This window comes from Pteropus vampyrus, unplaced genomic scaffold (assembly GCF_000151845.1).
Source record: "Pteropus vampyrus isolate Shadow unplaced genomic scaffold, Pvam_2.0 Scaffold482, whole genome shotgun sequence".
Classification (NCBI taxonomy): domain Eukaryota; kingdom Metazoa; phylum Chordata; class Mammalia; order Chiroptera; family Pteropodidae; genus Pteropus; species Pteropus vampyrus.
The window spans coordinates 642,330-661,283 of record NW_011889263.1 but is presented as its reverse complement, the minus strand read 5'-3'; the positions used below and the strand labels follow the sequence as shown (position 1 = coordinate 661,283).

The window sequence follows — 18,954 nt, the reverse complement described above, 5'->3', positions numbered from 1 at the left end:
CCCAGCCAGGAACCAGAGCAAAGCATTCCAGGAGATGTAGTCAGTAGGGCTCAACCTCGCAGAGTAAGCTGGAGAATGGACCTGAGAAGCAAAAAGGGAGTAATCAGTGTGCACCAGTGCATGACCGACTAAAAGCCTCGATTATGTAATCCACTCTGTAATGCAACTTCAGAGCTGTGTCATACAGCACAGTAACCACTAGCCACACATGGTTTTTAAATATAAATGTAAATCCATTAAAATTAAGTGAAAAATTCAGTTGCTCAGCCACATTTTAAGTGCTCATTAGCCGCATGTGGCTGTTGGCTACCATACTGGACAGCTCAGAATAGAACTCATCGTTCATGGGAGAAGGTCTTCGGGGCTAACACGGAAGCAGTTTTGAAGGCAGGCAGAGCTGTGGGTTGGTGGGGAGGAGGTTCTCTGGATCAAAGAGCAGAGGAAAAAGCAGGCAGGTTGAGTGAGCACTTTCTCTGAGATGGAAGTTTAAATTCAAGGGGCAGAGTAGTGGCAGAAGGCTTTGGTTCTAGGTCCGCTCTGAAGCACTGTGTGTGATTGTAGTCAAGATGCTTGGCCTCTTGGAAACTCGGTTTGCTCATCAGCAGTGCGGGTGTCAGCCCACCTCTGGTGGCGATGGTGCCCATGAAGGAGGCTATGGAAAAGTAAGGCTGTATAAAGTGTTTGTTGTTGCCATGTTGGGAAATGATCGTTGAGCCAAAATGGCACAAGAGAACCCGTGGGTAGCGTCCCTTTCTTTCCTGCACAGAGTCCTCTTAGCCGAGCCTTCAGTACCCCTCAATGTTTTGTAATGTAAGTCCTGACAGTTGTTTTTTTTTTCTTTTTTGTAATGCAAGTGCCTGACTTAAGCTTTGATTGCCAAAGCATCCGTTTCAAAGAGGCACCCACTTCAAAGACAGCTGTCTCAATAAACATATTGCCTGCCACCCGACTAGATAAAGAGCCTGGCCACCTTCTCCCACTGAGGCTCCTTTATTTTAGAGATCTTGGTTGATTTCAGTAACTAACCTTTGGAGCCATTGTTTTTTTCTCTTTCCCCAAGCTTTAAATTCCCGCTCTTATGTTTTAAATTCACCAATAGTGAGCTTGTGAAACCCTAAGCCCCCACTCTGTACCCCAATAAAAGCAGGAGCCCTGGCCCCATGTGCTCTCCCACCCACCTCCCATCCACCCCACCCATGCGACTTCACTGTGTGGCCCCAGGTGTGCTGTGTAATTTCCAGGTCCAGGTGAGTAATAAACCTTCATTTTTTCAAAGTTCCCTGATGGTTATCACTGAAGGAGGGGTCTTACAATCATAATAAGAGCCACAACATTGGTTATTGATAGGCCGAGACTTGCACAAAGCACATTTATTCATCTTTAGCCAGTGCCTTTATTAAATTCACCCCACATCTGCTTCCAGCCCTCTCTGATTCCTTGGGATCTTGCCAACTTTTTCTTAAGATGTTGACGGTCACTTTTATGAACTCTCTTCTTTTCAATTTCCTCAAGATCATCATCTTTTTTTTCTCTCCTGTCTCAGAGAAATCCATGTCCTTTTATTTTTCCAAGCCTGAGAAGTATTACAAGGTAGTTAGAAATGAATGGGACATGAGAGCAAAACCCAACTCAGCCATATACTACCTGTGTGAGATGGAGCAGTGAATCAACCCCACTGATCTGGAAAGTAGAGGAAATGACAGACCCTACCTCGTAGATTTTCATGGTGATTGAATGAAATAATGCACATCGCCTGGCCCGCAGCAGGTACTCAAGAAACGTTAGCTTCCCTCTAAATCTGTTTTTTTTTTTTTAACTTTATATCGACTTTTAACATACATACAGAAAAGCACCCACGGGTGGGTACAGCTTGAATAATTTTCAAAAACTGAACACACTCATGTCACCAGCACCTAAATCAAAAAACAATATCCCTAATCTCCAGAAACCCTTTCATTCCCACCAATCACCAGTAACCCCATCCCGATGTGGAAAAGCACAAATTAGCCTCACTTGTTTTTGAATTATAAATACTCAGGATTGTGCTCTGTGCTCTGCTCTGGCTTCTTCGCCTTAGCGTTGTGTGTGAGCTCCCTCCCTGTTGCTGTAGGTCATTCAGTCTCATTGGCTGTCTGTACTGCACCGCCTGTTACCCACTTCGCTGGTGGTGGGCATTTGGGAACTTCCCATGTCAGAGCTACTGTAGAGAAAGCTGCTGTCACCACTCTCCTACTTGTCTTGTGGTGACCACTGCCCACATTTTCTCAGGGAGGTTTCCAAGGAGTGGGATTGCTGGGTCCAAGGGAGCAATCTGTTTAATTTTGATGGAAATTGCCTTACAATTTTCCCGAATGGTGGAACCAGTCTAAACTCCCTGTAGCTGCAGGCAAGAGTTTACCTTTTGTTTTCACTGTGGTCCAGGAGTGCTTCTCTCTCCTGTAGGAGGCTCCCACTCAGTGTTTGGGAATTCAGTGGAAAACATAGTTGTCCAATTCCTCGGAAGTGTTACTCCATCAGACCTCTCAAGTAGACCTTCCAGCTCTCCTCCACTGACGCTGTGCTCCTTGTTTGCCAATTTGGAGGAATCTCCTCTATTTGGAAGACATTCTGCCCCGTCCTGCTCAAATCGCTACGTTATCTTCCCCCCTCTTCTCATGTCAGTCTCTCAAGGAGTTTTCCCTTCCACTGCCTCCTTCAGCCTGTGATCAGCAAGGTAATGCAGCGATGCTCTCAGGAGGCCCAGGACCTGCTAATCTCTAGATCTTCAAGGCCCCTCTCAAGCACTGCCCTCTTCTTCTCCCCAACAGACTCACTCAGACTTTTCTAGAATCACTTACCTGGCGCCTTCTGGGGTTTTTGCATCTGTTCAAGTTTCTTTTTTATTTAAGAAAACACTGCACTTTAAGAGAGCTTCAGGAATCACCCAAAATAGAAACGTGTCCTTTTGTGCAATCCTCTTTTAAAAGACAAATAAGAGGAAGAACTGCTCAATGCAAAGGTTAAGACACTTGAGAGGACCTCATGTGCATGATAAAAACTTCACATTAAGGGAAGAAAATGCAGGAGAATATCTGTGCCACTGGGGGAGGGCAAGAACATCTTAAATAGAACAGGAAAAGCACAAACTCTAAGGCAAAATAAATACATACATACATACATACATACATACATACATACATACATACATACTTGATTATATGATAACTAAAATGGTTCTGTTCAAATAAAGGCATAATGATGTGGGTGACCAAACTACCCAGAATCTTATCATTTCCTATAAATCTTTGGACAAGTTACTCAGCCTCTCTGTGTCTCATCAATAAAGTGGAATAGCATCTACTTAGGGGTCGTTAGGGGTTTTTAATGAGTTTATAAATCATTTAGAATAGCATCTGGTACCTGGTAAGAACTAATAGTGCATAGAATGGTAGAAGATGAACTAACCAGGGATTAATAACTAACTGCTGTCTATTACAGTAGCCCTTAGCCACATGTGACTGTTTTAAATATAAATGAATTAAAAGTGTGTACTATTTAAAAGTCAGTTCCTCGCTCACACTAGTCACATTCTGAGCACTCCGGAGCCATATGTGGTCAGTGGGTACCGTATTGGGCAGCACTGATTAAGACCATACAGGAGAATGTGTGTAAGTCAATGAGAATAACGCAGCAACCCCAACAGAAAAACAGGCAAAAAATGTGATCGGGCAGATTAGGAAAGAGACACCTGAAAAGCGAATCGGTATATGACGTGGTACTGAAAATCAAGTGTAATCAGGAAGGTAAAAATTAAAATAGTGAGTATCTCTGGATGCCTCTTCCAGTGGAAAAAATTAGAAAGGTGGATAAGACACCTTAATTAGGTGGGAATGTGAGGACAGAGGAAACTCCTGCCTCACTCCTGGGGGTGTGGCTCGGGAAGCCACTCTGGAGCGTCATCAGCAGTGCTGAGTGTGTTTAAGTCCAGACGTACCAGCAGTTACACTCACAGGCACCCATTTGGAGTTGATTTTTACCAGGTCTGTAAGGAGCAAGCACCGAGGTGTTCATTCAGGCACCATCTGGGGAGGAGGAGCTGGAGGCAGCCTGGTGTTCGTGTCTGGGGGACAGGAGGTGGGATGTGACAGATGCACCTATGGAGCCCCGGGCCCAGGGACAGCTCCCAGACTGCACATCCAACAGACCATCCTGGGTGGGGCTTCAAAACACGATTCTGGGTGAAAACAGAAAATAACAGAATATGCCTAACTTCGTACCAATCCTATAAATTAAAAATATAGACACTCGAAATGAAGCATGTGTTTTGCAGGAACACACTCCAGTCAGACCAAATTAAACATTATATCGGTTGTCTCTTGGAGGCGGTTGGAGATGGGGAATGAAAGTAGAGTCTGGGCATAAAACGGAAGGAATGAACGAACGAACAAACGAACCATCAAGAGAAGGGCATCGTACAGACCAAAGGCAAAAATATGCCATGAATTGAGGAAAGCGATGAACTCGACTCTCTGCATTTGAAGCTTTACAAAAGGACTTTGAGAAGTAGTTTTCCCAAGAAGAGCTACAAGCCAGGTGATTTCCAAATGAACTTGAAGAGGATTGGCACAATCTGTGAATGGCAAGACTATAGACTGCATGGGAAGCAGTTATGCTCCTAAGAAGCCATAGCAGGAAGATTTGACTCAGACCTATATGGGACAGGTGCTTCTTCTAACCTAAGATCAGGACATCCACGGCAGCCCCATTGTCTCCCCTGCTTTCCAACCGTGCTAACATCTCCTTCTCACTCTCCTATCCTCTGCTCCTTTTTTTCGACTGGGAACCTCATACTTCACCTTGAGGTTTCTCCAGCCCCAGGGCCTTTCTTTGTACAGGTCCTCTCCTCACATCCCTGGTATATAGTACCTCTGCTAATATTTATTGACATCCTGATTTCCAGACAGCAGAGAAAATTGAGCTCCTTCTACACCTGAGCTTTGGCTGAAGTCCCAGGAAAGGATCTTTGGGATAGTGGAGTTAACGGAGGCAGCAAAGTGGAGGCAGCAAAGCCAGACTCAGGATCCAGGCACCACATGTTAGTTTGTGATTGAGGGCATATAGCTAATTCCTCTGCGTCTCAGTTTTTCCATCAGTAAAATGAGAGTAGAACACTCACCTGGTAAAAATATCGGGGCATAAAATGGGATCTCAGTGTGTAAAGCAGCAAGCATACATCCTGACAAGAGAGAATAAACTCAATGAATGTTGCCTTTATCAGTCAGTCTGACATAACTTAACTGCAAGTAACAAAACAAAAATGATGATGACGGTGATAATGAAAGCAAACATTTATGTAGGGCTTACTAAATTCCAAACACAGTGTAAGCATATCACATAAATTCCCACACCTACAAGGGAAGTGCTATTATCATCTCCGCTTTGTAGCTCAGGAAACCAAGGCTCAGAGAGGTTGAATGATTTGCCCAAGGCCACGCAGCTAGTGATTGGAGGACCTGGTGTTTGAACGCAGAATGTCTGGCTCTTGACCACTAGTAAGGATGTTTGTCATCGAAGTTACAAGAAGTCTGGAGGCTGGGCAGTTGGTTCTGAAACTTGGCAGTATTGCCTAGGAATCTTTCCCATCTTTCCACTCTGCCGTCTTTATTGTAAAGACTTTCTGGTAGCCTCTACCACTCAGGGTCCCAAAATGAACACCTCAATTCCAAGATGTCTGCCCAGTATCCCACATAGACACACACAAGAAGAGGAAGGGCTGTCTCCTGCCATGTGACTCCTCAAGAGGAGAACTCTTTCCCAGAAGCGCCCAGCAGACTTTGACTCAGGACCTATTAGTCAGATGACTCAGTCATGTGACCAGTGTTCTCTTTGCAAGGAATTCTGGGGAAAAGAGACTATTGGGCATTTAATGTCTCTTTGATGGAAGATGGGCTCCATCTAGCAAAGGAGGGGGTAGGGATGGCTATCGGGCAGACAACCATCAGTGTCTTCCATGATTCTTTTCCTAATTTAAGACGAGTCCTGCCTTCTACCCACCCTGCTGACTCTTCTAAAATGTACTCTATTAGTCATCCCTATGCTTTCTTACATTTTATTTCTTCATTATTCCTTCATTTATTCAACAGACATTTATTGAACACCTACTGTATGCCAGGCAGAGTTTTAGGTACTGGGGATAAAGCTGTGAACAGATGAAAATTCCTGCCCCAGCAGAGTGGACATGCAAGAGCGGTGCCGTCCAATGGAACTTTCTATGGTGATGGAAGTTTGTGTGTGCAACTGTGCGCATGTGGCTGCGGAGCACTTGAAATGCAACTAATATGATCGGGAAACTGAATGTCTCCTTTAATTTAAATTAAATTAAGTGTATATGTTAAACAGCTGTGTGTGGCTAGTGGGAACCATATTGGGCAGTGTAGCTCTAAATGCCAAGTGATATGTCATCGACTTCCTCTTTTGACACAGAAACATATTCCCTTCTCTCCCATCCTGAAAATCCTCTCTTCTCATACCCAGGCTCTTGCTTCTAGTTCTTGTTCTCTCCAGCCATCAGCCATGGCCAGGCTCCCCAGTGACCTGATGCTGCGCATAATGGATGCTCCTCATCCATTGCATCTCACTCATCTCTGTGCTGCCCTGGAGACCAATGACCTCGCCTTTCTCAAAACGCTTTTGAACTTGATCTCTAGGGATGACACTCTGCCACGTCCCCTTCTACCTCTGTGACTTCTTCCTCCTTGTCATCATCTCCTTCTTCTTCTTGTTTCTTAAAATGTTGCTTTCCCCCAACATTCCACTGGGGGCCTGTGACTTTTTTGACTTTACCTGTCTACCCTGGGTTATCTAGTCTACAGTAACCCTGTCCTATGCCACTCCTTACTCATTCACCAGATATTGATTGAGCACCTGCGAGGCTATGAAAAGTGCTTCAGGTACTACCCCTGCCACACCCCCCAAAAAAGAACCTCTGTCCTCATGGAGCTGACATTCTAGAAGAGGAGGTGAATAATCAAGACAACTTAATAAACGATATAATTCCAGAGAATAAAAGGTCTCTATAGCTAGAGGTGTCAGGGAAATCCTCTCTGGGAAGACAAAATTTGAGATACAACCCTAAGGATTTGGAGAAGACTGGCTAGGCAAAGAGGGGAGAGAGGTGAGGAGATGGGCAAACCTTTGAAGTAGAAGAAATAGCCAATATAACGTTCCCATGTGGAAAGGAGCTTTTCCTATTGGCAGGACAGAAAGTCAGAGTGTGGTAGGACAAGACGGCCTGCGGGAGTCAGGTCACACAAGGTCTTGTGGTCAAGGTAGAGTTTGGGTTTTATTCTAAGCCTGATGGGAGCCACTGGATGGTTTTAAGGAAGGCATTACAGAAAACTGGTATCTCAAACTCAACATCTATGACCCAGCTCTTGATCTTCCTTCAAACCTACTACTTCTCCCATCTTCCCCATCTCAACTGACAGCAACTCCATCCTTCTTGTAGCCCAGGCCAAAACCCTACAGTTGCCCTCAATTCCTCTCTCTCCCACCCCACGCTCGATCCTTCCATTGGAAGGCTTGATGGCTGCTATATTGTTCTCCATAGCGCTTCACACCATCTGATATACCATATGTTTTCCCATTGTCACTTTGTTTACGGTGTCATCCTCAGGGCTACCTGAGTACCCAGCCCATAGTAGGTACTCAGTAAACCCTTGTCGAATAAAGGAATGACCATCTCTCAGTGGTTCATCCAGAAAGCCATTCTTTCCGTCTCTTTCTTCCCCACCATTGCCCTAGCCCCATCTAATGAGCCATGTGAGGTAGAGAACTGGGGTTCTGGAGTCCTGGTGTCCTGGATAGGAGTTCTTAGTGATGTGGACCTCCATGCATTAGTAACTTTTCTAGGCTTTAGTGTCTTCCTCTGTAAAATGGGACTCATCCTGCTAAATACTGGGCTGCAGGGAGGATTTGATGAGCCCAGGCAAGCTCCCTGGTGCACAGCAATCGATGGCAGCTAAATTTAAACCGAGGCCTCCTTTGTACTCCCACTGCCTTCGTCCTAGTTCCAGCCCTCATTACGCCGGCCTTCTCTGAGCTCCCTCCTGGTTCCTGCCTCCATCATCACCAATCTGTCCTTTCAGCTGTCAGGCTTGTCTTCTTGACGCCAACCCCAATCACATCCTTCCTCTGCTCTGAAACCTTACATGACTCCCACTGTCCACACGACAAGACCCACCTCAGCCTCCAGTTCACAGCCTCCACCATTCAGCTCACCCGATTTCTCCCCCATCACGTATCCTGAGTGAAGCCTTCTGCTTCTGAGGACATTCTCTGCCAGAGAAGCCTTCCTCCTCCTCCCATTCTCTTCCCAATTCCTTCTCACCCTTCTAGGGAAGAGATCAGGAGATAGTACATCTTGGGTGCTGGCTAGGATGGCACTGGGCAGGAGAGAAGTAGGCTTCTCTGCCTCTCTGAGGCTCAGACAAGTTAGGGCAAAGGCCACACAATGAGAAAACACTAGATTTGAAATTATGTGAGATTTCACGCTCTGCTGCTTCCTGAGACTTGGGCTCCATGATGGTGCTGTCCCCAGCCCTCCCGTATGTATTTATTTCCTCCTCATTTCACGCTCCTACAACTCTGGGGCCAGAAGGACTTGGACTTTGATCTCTCACCCACTTATTTGTGTGGTCGTCTAAGAGCAGGGTCGAGTTCATCTCAGCATTATCATTGATTGTATCTCGCACAACCTGGTGTAGACCCACCAGCGCCCACCCTCTGCTCAGAACCCTCCGTGGCTCTCACCTCACTCAGATCGAAAGCGAAAATTCTCCCTGTGGCCCATAAGGCCCTGTGTGCTCTGCCTCATCACCTCCTGCCCTCGCCTCCTCCCACTGTCACCCTGGCTCACTCGGCTCCAGCCACACCAGCCTCCTCGCTATTCCTCAGGAGCACCAGGCATAGCCCTGCCTCGGGACTTTTGCACTGGCTGTAGAATTTCTCCCTGACATATTTGTATGCCTTATTCCTTGCCTTTATGTCTTTACTCCACTGTCTCTTTCTCTGGACCTGCACTGTTTGGTACGTTTACCACTGGCTACATGTGGCCATTAAGCACTCGAATTGAGTTGTGCCATAAGTACAAAATATGCGCCAGATTTCAAAGACTTTGTCCAAAGAAAAGAATACATACCATGTCTTATTAATAAATCTTTCATATCAATTGTTGAAATAACACTGGACAGATTGGGTTAACAAAATTATGTTATTAAAATTAATTTCACCTACCTGTTTCTTTTTACTCTTTTAATGTGGGTACTAGAAATTATAGAAAAGACAACCAACTAAATATGGAAAGATATTTGCCAATGATACATCTGATAAGGGGTTAATACCCAAAATTTACTTAAAAAAAAAGCTCATACAACTCAACACCAAAAAAACAAACAATCCAATTAAAAATTGGGCAAAGTACCTGAATAAGTATTTCTCCAAGAGGACATACAGATGGCCAATAGACATGTGAAAAGATGTTCACCATCACTAATCGTCAGAGAAATGCAAATTAAAACCACAGTGAGTTATCACCTCACACCTGTCAGAATGGCTATCATCAATACATCAGCTAACAAGTGCTGGCGAGGATGCAGAGAAAAGGGAACCCTCGTGCACTGCTGATAGGATTGCAAATTGATGCAGCCATTATAGAAAACAGTTTGGAGATTCCTGAAGAAATTAAAAGTAGAACTACCTTATTCCACTTCTGGGTATTTATCCAAAGAAAATCAAAACTCTAATTTGAAAAGATATATGCACCCCTGTGTTCACTGCAGCACTATTCACAATAGCCAAGATCTGGAAGCAACCTAAGTGCCCATCAATAGATGACTGGATGAAAATGGGGTACATATAAACAATGGAATATTATTCAGCCATAAAAAATTAAACCTTACCGTTTGCAGCAACATGGATGGACCTACAGGGTATTATGCTGAGTGAATTAAGTCAAACAGAGAAAGACAAATACCATATGATCTCACTTAGATGTGGAATCAAAAGAGCAAAATAAACTAACAAGCAAAACGGAAACAGACTCATAGATACAGAAAACAAACTGGTGATCGCCAGATGGAAGGGGGGTTGGGGGACTGGATGAAAAAGGTGAAGAGATGATAAAGTACAAATTGGTAGTTACAAAATAGTCACCAGGATGTGAAGTACAGCATAGGGAATATAGTCAATAATACTGTAATAACTGTGTATAGTGTGCCAGGTGGGTACTGACTAGGGGACTCGCTTCGTAAATTACACAAATGTCTAACCACAGCGTTGTACACCTGAAACTAATATAAAATAATATTAAATGTCAACTCTAATTAAAAAATAAAATTGTTTAAAAAATTATAAATTTCACACCCAGCTCTTACTAAAGTTCTACTGGGCAGTGCTGGTCTGAGCGTTCTTAACACCGAACTACTTCCCTGCCCGACAGTAGATGACAGTTCCACATATAAGTGAAATCATATGGCATTTGTCTTTCTGCTGCCCCACATCACTGATGTTCCCCTTCCCCTTCCCTGCATCGTTCTTCTCCCTTGTGCTCATCACCCTGACATCCAGTATATTTATTCTGTCTTCACTCCCACATGGACAGAGATTCCTCTAGCTGCTGTCTCCAGGACCTGGACAGGACCCAACACATTGTAGGTGCTCAGTTAATGTTTGTGAAGTGAATAAATGAAGACTCAGCCGATGCTTGTCGTTTGCTATGCGTGCCCCAACCAGCAGCCTTTATCTGCCAAGAAGGAAGAAAGTGAGATGCAGAAATAGAATCATGATTTATAAGATGGAGTTTTAAGAACACAAATGAATATGAGAAAGATGGTGGAGGAAGAGAAAAATAGAGTAAACTGAATTAAAAGTTCTTTGGGCTTGTAAAGCATGGCTCCCTCCTGTCCTCCAGCTTCATGGTACCATCCAGTCCTTGGCATGGCACCATCCAAATCCCCACCGTAGTATCATGTCATTCCTTGAATTTGCCAAGCTTCTTCCCACCCCAGGCTCTCTTTCTCGGTCATTCGCTCAGCCTAAAAAGGTCTTCCCTCACTGACCAGATTCCCCCTCCTCATCCATGAGACCTCAGCTTGAGATGGGTCCTCCCCGGGCCCCAGACTAGTTAATACAACCTGATGCGTGCCCTCAGAACGGTTGTATTCTGGCTCTCTCTAAGAATGCTTTATACCTGTGATGGATTCATTTATTTTGTACATTTTTTGTTAAACATTTTTTTATGCACAAGCTCCATGGGGGGAGGAGAGTATTGCTCTGCCTACCACATAGGACATGCTCAGATGTACATTTGTTGGTGGTAGAAAAATAGGCCAGTCTAACCTCAAATGCCCATCTCTGCTCTAGGAGTAGTTTTGAAAGAGTTGGGAATACCCTCTGTATTTTGGGGGGTGCCCCAGAATAGACCCTGAAACAAGGATTCAGGTACAAGGAGTCCATCTGGGAGGTGATCCCAGGAAACGTTGGTGGGGAGATGGGAGGGAAGGCAAGGAAGTATGAGTGGGTGAGTAAGCGACCCCAGTGGGCAGCTGGGATCAGTCTCTTTGGGAGTCCATGTAGAACTCACATCTTAGAGCGAGCCGGAATGAGAGCCAGGGGAGCTGGGGCATTGATCCACTTACTGCTGGCAGTCTTCGGTCGAGGGTTGTTCCCACAGAGACATTCATTTCATAGGCCTCAGTTTTGGAGAAAGCCCTCAAAGAAACTCAGATACAGACTGTTACAGGCCAAAGCGGTAAGGTTGAGTCCCCTGGACTAGACCGAAGACACCTTCAAATTGTTTGCATGGCCACCCTCCACTGGTTTTCAGCATCTCTTGTCCGTTGTCTGAAGCTCTGATGACAGCCTCGCCGTGGAGTGGCTTCACAGTAGCTCATTCCATATCACTTACCTCAGAAATGGATTCGTTCAGGAAACAGGTCATAGAGGTTCCCCAGGCTGCCTGAGGAAGGGGTGCGGAAACCCTTGTCTCACTGGTAACACTTTTACAAAAGAGGTCTTAGGAGGGGGCCTCTCTTGGGGGTGGGGGGTGGTGTTCTACAGAAGGCTCATCTCATTACCATGATTCTTACTCACCTGCATTTGCAAAAATGGGTCTTCTTGACTCAAGGCTTGGGGGCGATAGCCTCTTCTAGGGCCGATGCCAGCTAGTCCACCACCATCCGGGCCACACCTTTGGTTGGTTGGTTTGTTTTTCCATTTGTTTCTGAGTGGCTTAGCATACTTCCTGTGTGCGGGCATTTCACAAGTATCCGTTCCTTTAATCCTCAATCCTTTGAGGTGTTCTGTAGTTTGAAGTGTACTCTTGAGGTATACTGTACTCTGGGGTACTGTTATCCCCATTATACAAAAGAGGAAACTGAGGCATGGAGCAGAGATGTGATTTGCCCAAGATCACTCATCTGGGAAGTGGCAGAGCTGGGATCTGAATCCATGCAGTCTGGGCTATTAATACTGAACTACTTTCCTGCCAGTTGGTAAAGAGCCCCAAGCCCCGAGGGTCTGCCACTGCCCTGATCCCTCCCCCCATGCCCCCCAGCCTCCCCACGACCCATTCTGATTGTGGTTGTAGAATGTGTTGAACATCATCCTGACCACACACCCTGGGGAAGTTCCTATTCCTCTCAGTCCAAAACATATTATCATCAACCATACACCTGTTTGGGGTCTTTGTAAATCGCCCGATATCCTGTGAGGCAGGTAACTATTAACACTGTTTTACAGGTGACAGAACTGAGACCCAGCGATATAACATCACTTGCTTGTGGTCACCCAGCCAATAAATGACAACATCAAACCCCAAGCACCCCGCCCATCCATCTGACCCTGACCCTGACCCTGACCCCCACCCTCTGTCTTCCGTTCTGGCTTCTTTCTTCCAGCATCTTGGCAACAGTTGGGACGGAGTTTGACCTGCGGACACTAAGGGCGGTTCGAGTGCTGCGGCCTCTCAAGCTGGTGTCTGGGATCCCAAGTGCGTGAGTTTCCGATCCTGACAGGGGACCCGCTCAGGGCCCAGGAATCCTCAGTTTCCCCTCTGCAGAGCACCTTAGGAGGGGCCCCCAAGTTCTCCCCCAGCCTGTGTCAAGGCAGCTTCCATTTTGGGGAGGCCCCCAGGGGCTCCCAGGAACCTGGCTTCAGGTCCGGGCGAGCTCCTGAAAGCAAGCCAGGATCCTCACCCATACCATGGCACCCATTTAGTGAGCGCCTACTGTCTACCAGGAGCCATACTAAGTGCCACACATTATCTCATTCAGTGCTCACAACCATATGAAGCTGATAGTGCTGAAATCTCCATTTTATAGGTGGGGAAACTGAGGCTCGGAGTTGCTGAATAATTTGAGCAGCGTCCTGTGCTAAGTGACAGAACTAGGAGTTAGCAAGTACGACCCTATCCTGGGAGTAACACTGGTGGCAATAACTGTCACTATATTTTGAGTGCCTGCTGTATACTGAGCACCACAGAAAAAGCTTTATGTGCATTATCTTAGTTCACCCTGTAATCACCCAGTGAACCTATTTTACAGATGAAAAGGCTGAAGCTCGGAGAGGTCAAACTACTCACCTGAGTTCTTACCTTTTCAGTGACGAGCTCCAAAGTCCATACTCATTCCACGCTACTTTCTCATTCTCCGGGGACTTCTACTCCAGCCTGTGGTAGCAGTATTCAGGGTCAGGAACCTTCAGCAGGAAAAAAAAAAGAAAAAGAAAAAGAAAATAAGACAAAACAAGGTTGAACTTTTTCTGTCCTACTGCCTCAGTTGTTGTAATAATAATAATAATAATAACAACAACAATAATAATTTATAAGCACTTACTGTGTGTTAGGCACTGTTCTAAGTGTTTGCCATTTTTAAACTCATTTATCCTCATAACAAACCTGTGAGGTGGAGTCTGTCATTATCACCATTTTATATTTTATTGGCTTTGTTCTTCAAGTTCATTGCCATCCAGATTTAAAGAGTAAGATTTTCCAGAAAACCACTGGCAGGGTTTTTTGTAGAAAGAAGGCACATCTACTCAGGTGTCTGCAAGATTCCAGCAGGTGCCTGCATCATATTAAATTAAGGGCCATCCCAAAGCTAATACTTACAAGAATCTGTTTAATGACCACCTCCGACATGTCAAGTACTTTGCTAGGTATGAACTCTCTCATTTAATCCTGAGAGGGAGATAACTATTCTAACCCCCATTTACGGATGAAAAAACCGAGGTTCAGAATGGTGACCTGACTTGCTCAAGGTCGCATCGCTAATAAGTAGATGACTAGGTCTGGTCCCCTAGAAGCAGACTTAGGTGTTGAGATGCATCTTTATTGGTGGTAGGCGGCGGGCAGGGGCGGGGAGGGGGTAGCGTGCTGTCAGAAGAGGGAGATCAAGGACAGCAGGATGGACCAAGGGAAGATGCCGGGCGAGGATGCAGTCTCAGCCTGATCCCACGGGACGTTCTAGAGTGTGACTAGCACCAGAATTGTCCTCCAACTTGAAGCAAGGCCTTCCTTTTGTACTTATCTGGTCAGTCAATGAGAGTGAGAGGTGGGGTAGCAACAGCCTCCCAGGTGAGGCAGCTCTTGATAATCAAGGGCAGTCCCATGAAGAAGGGAGCTGGGAGCCATCAGCAGCCAAAGCCCACAGGAGCTGAAGGGTAGATGCACCGCAGCAAAGGAGTTCTAGCTCGGGCACCAGGAGCATCCAGTATCCAGAGCCTAACCTCTCTGCCACACTGCATCCCTTAGCATCACCTTACATTTTGGAGTCCTTGGCATGGCATACCCCCCTTGGACCACTTTGACAGTTTCCCTCTCTTCCTGGGGTCGTCACCTGTCAGGAGGTGCCATGGGCCATTTGAAGTTCTAATCAAGAAGCAAGTCCCCAAGCTATATGTTGGAATCTTAATTTTAACCATAGACTTTCCTAATATATGGCACAGTGGCAAACAAAAGATTTGATGTCATTCAGACCTGGGTTTGAATCCTGGCTCTGTTATTTCTCGTGCCCTTGGGAGAATCACGACACCTCTCTGAGCCCTGCTTCCCACCTCTACAAAATGGGGATCATTTTACACGTTCGCCCACCTCATGTTGGGGTTGTGCTAGAAGCCACCATGTCTGGTTTCTCTGGATTGGAATTGGGACATTGACTGCTTGCCAGTTCAGAGCTGCAACTAGTCTATGGGGCGCCTCTGCATAAATTAGGAAAAGACGCCCCCTCCTGGTGGAAAAAAAAATTAGAAAAAGGCACCCCAACTCGGGGTGAAAGCCGTCTGACACCCAGGACCATGGCTCAGAAAGCAATGGATCTCTACTCCTTTTAGCCCAAAAGATTATCAGATGACACAGCATATATCAAATACTTTTTAAAATATTTTAAAATAAAAAGGACTTTGAAAAATTAGGAGGGATTGTTTCTTTTATAATAATGACCGGACTCTGTGTGTCCTTCCTCCATCTTCCACCCATCCCCAGCCTCCTGTGAACACTGGGTTCCCTCAGGAGGCCTCCTGGGTGTGGGGTTTGGCAGTGCCTGCTCACGGGGCCATGGGGCCTCTCTCTGTGTCTCCCCAGGTTTACAAGTCGTCCTGAAGTCGATCATGAAGGCGATGATCCCCTTGCTGCAGATCGGCCTTCTCCTATTTTTTGCAATCCTTATTTTTGCAATCATAGGGTTAGAATTTTATATGGGGAAATTTCATACCACCTGCTTTGAAGAGGGGACAGGTAGGTCCGAGCATCATAATATATTTTTTTTTCCAACCTTCCTCCCGCTTATTTTCCTCCCTTGGGGACAAATACAGGATTATTTTCTTTCTCCTGGAAGCTGGGAGAACCCCATTCCAAAAGCACTGCCGGCAAGATAGAGGTTGAAGCAGCCCCCGAGATGTTGCTAGTGCCTTGCTTGGGTGTCCCCCAGAAGCTGTCTCAGGCGTAAGTGGTTTATTTGGGAAGTGGTTGCAGGAAGTTCCATCGGGGGTGTGGTGAACTGAGCCAGGGAAAGGAAGGCGTCTCATAAAGGGGTATTGTGAGGAGGTTACCACTGCGGGCCACCGGGGCTCAGTCCCTTTGGGCACGTGAGGGAGACAGCATGGGACACATCTCAGTGCCATGCCCCCTGAGGGGCAAGGGAGCTGGGTATTTTTCCACCGACTTCTGTTCATGACTGGTGAGGACGGCTCCTGGGTGGGCATGAATGCCGTGGCACGGCTGGCCACCCTGCAGGCTGGGTGCATCAAGGGTGTGTTCAGGTGAGAGTAGTCAGGGCAAATGATGACAGGATGTGGACAGGGTGCCACCTGCCTCTGCCTAGTTGACTTGCAGTGACCACAGCCCATGCTGAATTCTAAAGCAGGAAGAAGTGGGGTCTGACTGCTTTGTGGGTGGTGACCCATTACCTGAAGAAAAGGTGAGTAGGGGATGGTTTCTCCTGTTGTCTCCCAGAATGTGTCTAAAGACACCCCCACTGGGAGTCCTGGCACCAACCAGTCAGAACCTGCCACGAGCACGGTCCTGATCCGTCTCTACACACTGTGCCAGTGTCAACCCCTTAGTGTCTGGGCCAAGGAGTGTGGGCGGGGGACAGGTAGGAGGAGAGCCAGGAAGACAGAAGGCACCCCGACCCCGACTCAGCTCTGAGTCAGCAGTGGCAGGGCACTGTCACCCGCTGTCCACACACTCAGACCCGGTCGCTCCCAGGTACATTTGCAGTTAACCCTCCAGTCCAAACTCTTTTGCTCTCTGAAGCCCAAGAAGCAAGTGGTATTGAATAAGGAGAGAAGCCTGTGTTTTCCATTTGGCCCGCCGGCCATCTCAGTGCAGACAGGCTGAATGGCAGCTCTAGTCATGGGTCAAGGGAATCATGAACTGAAGGACCGGACAGAGGACACAGTGAAGCTGAAAGGGAACTCGTGTGGGAAAGGAAATGTTTCGGGCCTGCCTTATTGAGAAAAGATTCTGTGCCAGAGTGGCTTCCTACCGACCTCTCTACCGAGTGACCCCCAAGTGGCCAGGCCCCATCCCCACACCTCCCCAGAGGAAAGGAAACCCCAGTAGGGAAGGTTTATTTGAGGTGCTTTTTTTTTTTCTTTTCTTTCTTGCTTTTGCTCCTCCTGTCCCCTCTCCTGGGCTTGTGAAGTTTGCTCAATATGGGATGTCCTAATTATTTCTTTCCCTGATGAAGAAGGTGTTAATTGAGGCAGAGCTATTTCTGCGCCTGGCCTTGTCACCCAGGCAGAAATTTGAGAAGGAGAGATACAGGGCAGGGCCCCTCGGAAAAATCAGCCAAGAACAGAGAAATCAGGACTCCTGGATCCTAGATTTGGGGGTTTTGTTGGTTTTTTTCCTTTCCAGCCAAGAAGACACATGATAGGCTTGGGTCTGAGTGGGGTTGTGAGGGGACAGACGTGGGTGGGGCCACCAGAGAAGGTGGGAAGCCTCCATTTAGGAAGATGACTGAAAAGCTCACGATTAAAATTATAAGGCGTGTGAGTAAGAGACAGATATATACAGACACCCAGGCAGCAGGTTAATTTTAAAATATATTTATAACCAAATTCCTCAGACTCTGGCCGGTTGCTTTTCTAGAAGCAGCACTCGGAGTGCTTCATGATGGGGGGCGGGGGGCGGGGGTTGAGAAGGGATCGCAATTAAGAATGCTGCTGGGCCAAGCTGCTAAAGATAGACAAGCCCTCAGTCGCGTTCCTTCGTCATCAGGAACCCGTTCCCCCTGTGCCCAGTACCGTGCTGAACGCTCACAGAGACGCAAAGATACAGCGAAATTCTACGCGCTTTCCAATGTCTGCAGCCAGTTCGTAGCAATGAAGACCCAGGCATGATTTCATCCCCACGTTATGCACGTGTGGAAGCTATCACAGCCTTGAGAAAAAGAAGGCACCCATGTTCAGTGGGGTAACGGGATAGAAATTGAGCCAGATTTAGGCACGGGGTGGAAATAGAAGGTTCTTGACAGAGGCCATCTTCCCAGCAAACAATGAAACTTCCCTTCTCATTCAGTATATAGGAGCCCATGGATTTTTTTTCCCCCTGCCCCGAGCCTTATGTTTAAAAGATTTTGCCTTCCAACTTGTATTTATTAAGTCAGAGCCCCTGCACCAAATCCAGCTTGAATGGGGAAGGTGTTTCCAGCCACTTAAACTAGTGGCCGACGTGGTCATTGCTTCCTGAGCAGTGGGTGACCCTTCTGAGAGCAGTGGGTGGGACTTTGCATGACCTAGAGTTTCTATTTAACCAGCGCTTCAAAGGCCAATACAGTGTGTTCCGTGCCAGTTTATTCTCTTTGCTATGTGCTGAGTGGAGGCTGGAAATTGGTACATTCAGATTAGAGCATGTACATTGTGTTATATTTTTGTTTAATGGGCAGCTTGAGTTTACACACTCGGCTATCTGTTTTCTTGGTGGACCATGTCACTCTGAAAAACTTTCAGAAGTATCATTCACTAAATAAGGTTCTCATATCTGCGGCTCTGATCCAATGGGGACACACCTGGAACAGTGCGAGCTCCCCTGACTCCATGTGTTCACAGAGGCACCTTTCCTCCCCGTTCCTGATCAACCTTTTGGAATTTAGATCTGGCCATTAACACACAACACAACTTCACCAGGAAGCTGTCTTTGGTTTCCAGCAAAAGGGGCATCCATTGACACCTGTCTAGTTACTCGTGGCATATTCAGAATCTGACTTGCTTTTGGGGGAGAAAGTTTAGCTCCTGTGCCTAGGGTATTTACTGTCTATACTGGCCTATGTCGCCGCCAGAACAGCTCCCTGAGCCTGGCACATCTCAAGAAAAAAAAAAATCAGACTACCGAAGAATAACACAATGTGATTGACAAATTTGTCCTAATGGAAGTTTGGAGAACACTGCACCCAACTGCCTCACAGTGACACAACA

The 18,954-nt window shown here is 46.5% G+C and overlaps 1 protein-coding gene across 1 annotated transcript in view; it reads left to right on the top strand.

Moving 5' to 3' along the window:
* The window catches only part of CACNA1A (calcium voltage-gated channel subunit alpha1 A), a gene marked incomplete at its 5' end in the record, with an annotated part of 168,357 nt that overhangs the window by 41,964 nt on the left and 107,439 nt on the right, over nucleotides 1-18,954 (top strand). Inside the window, 2 exons of the mRNA XM_023524598.1 lie at nucleotides 12,936-13,027; nucleotides 15,617-15,769. Coding sequence (XP_023380366.1) covers nucleotides 12,936-13,027; nucleotides 15,617-15,769 — 245 coding nt within the window. The remainder of the gene's footprint in view (nucleotides 1-12,935; nucleotides 13,028-15,616; nucleotides 15,770-18,954) is intronic.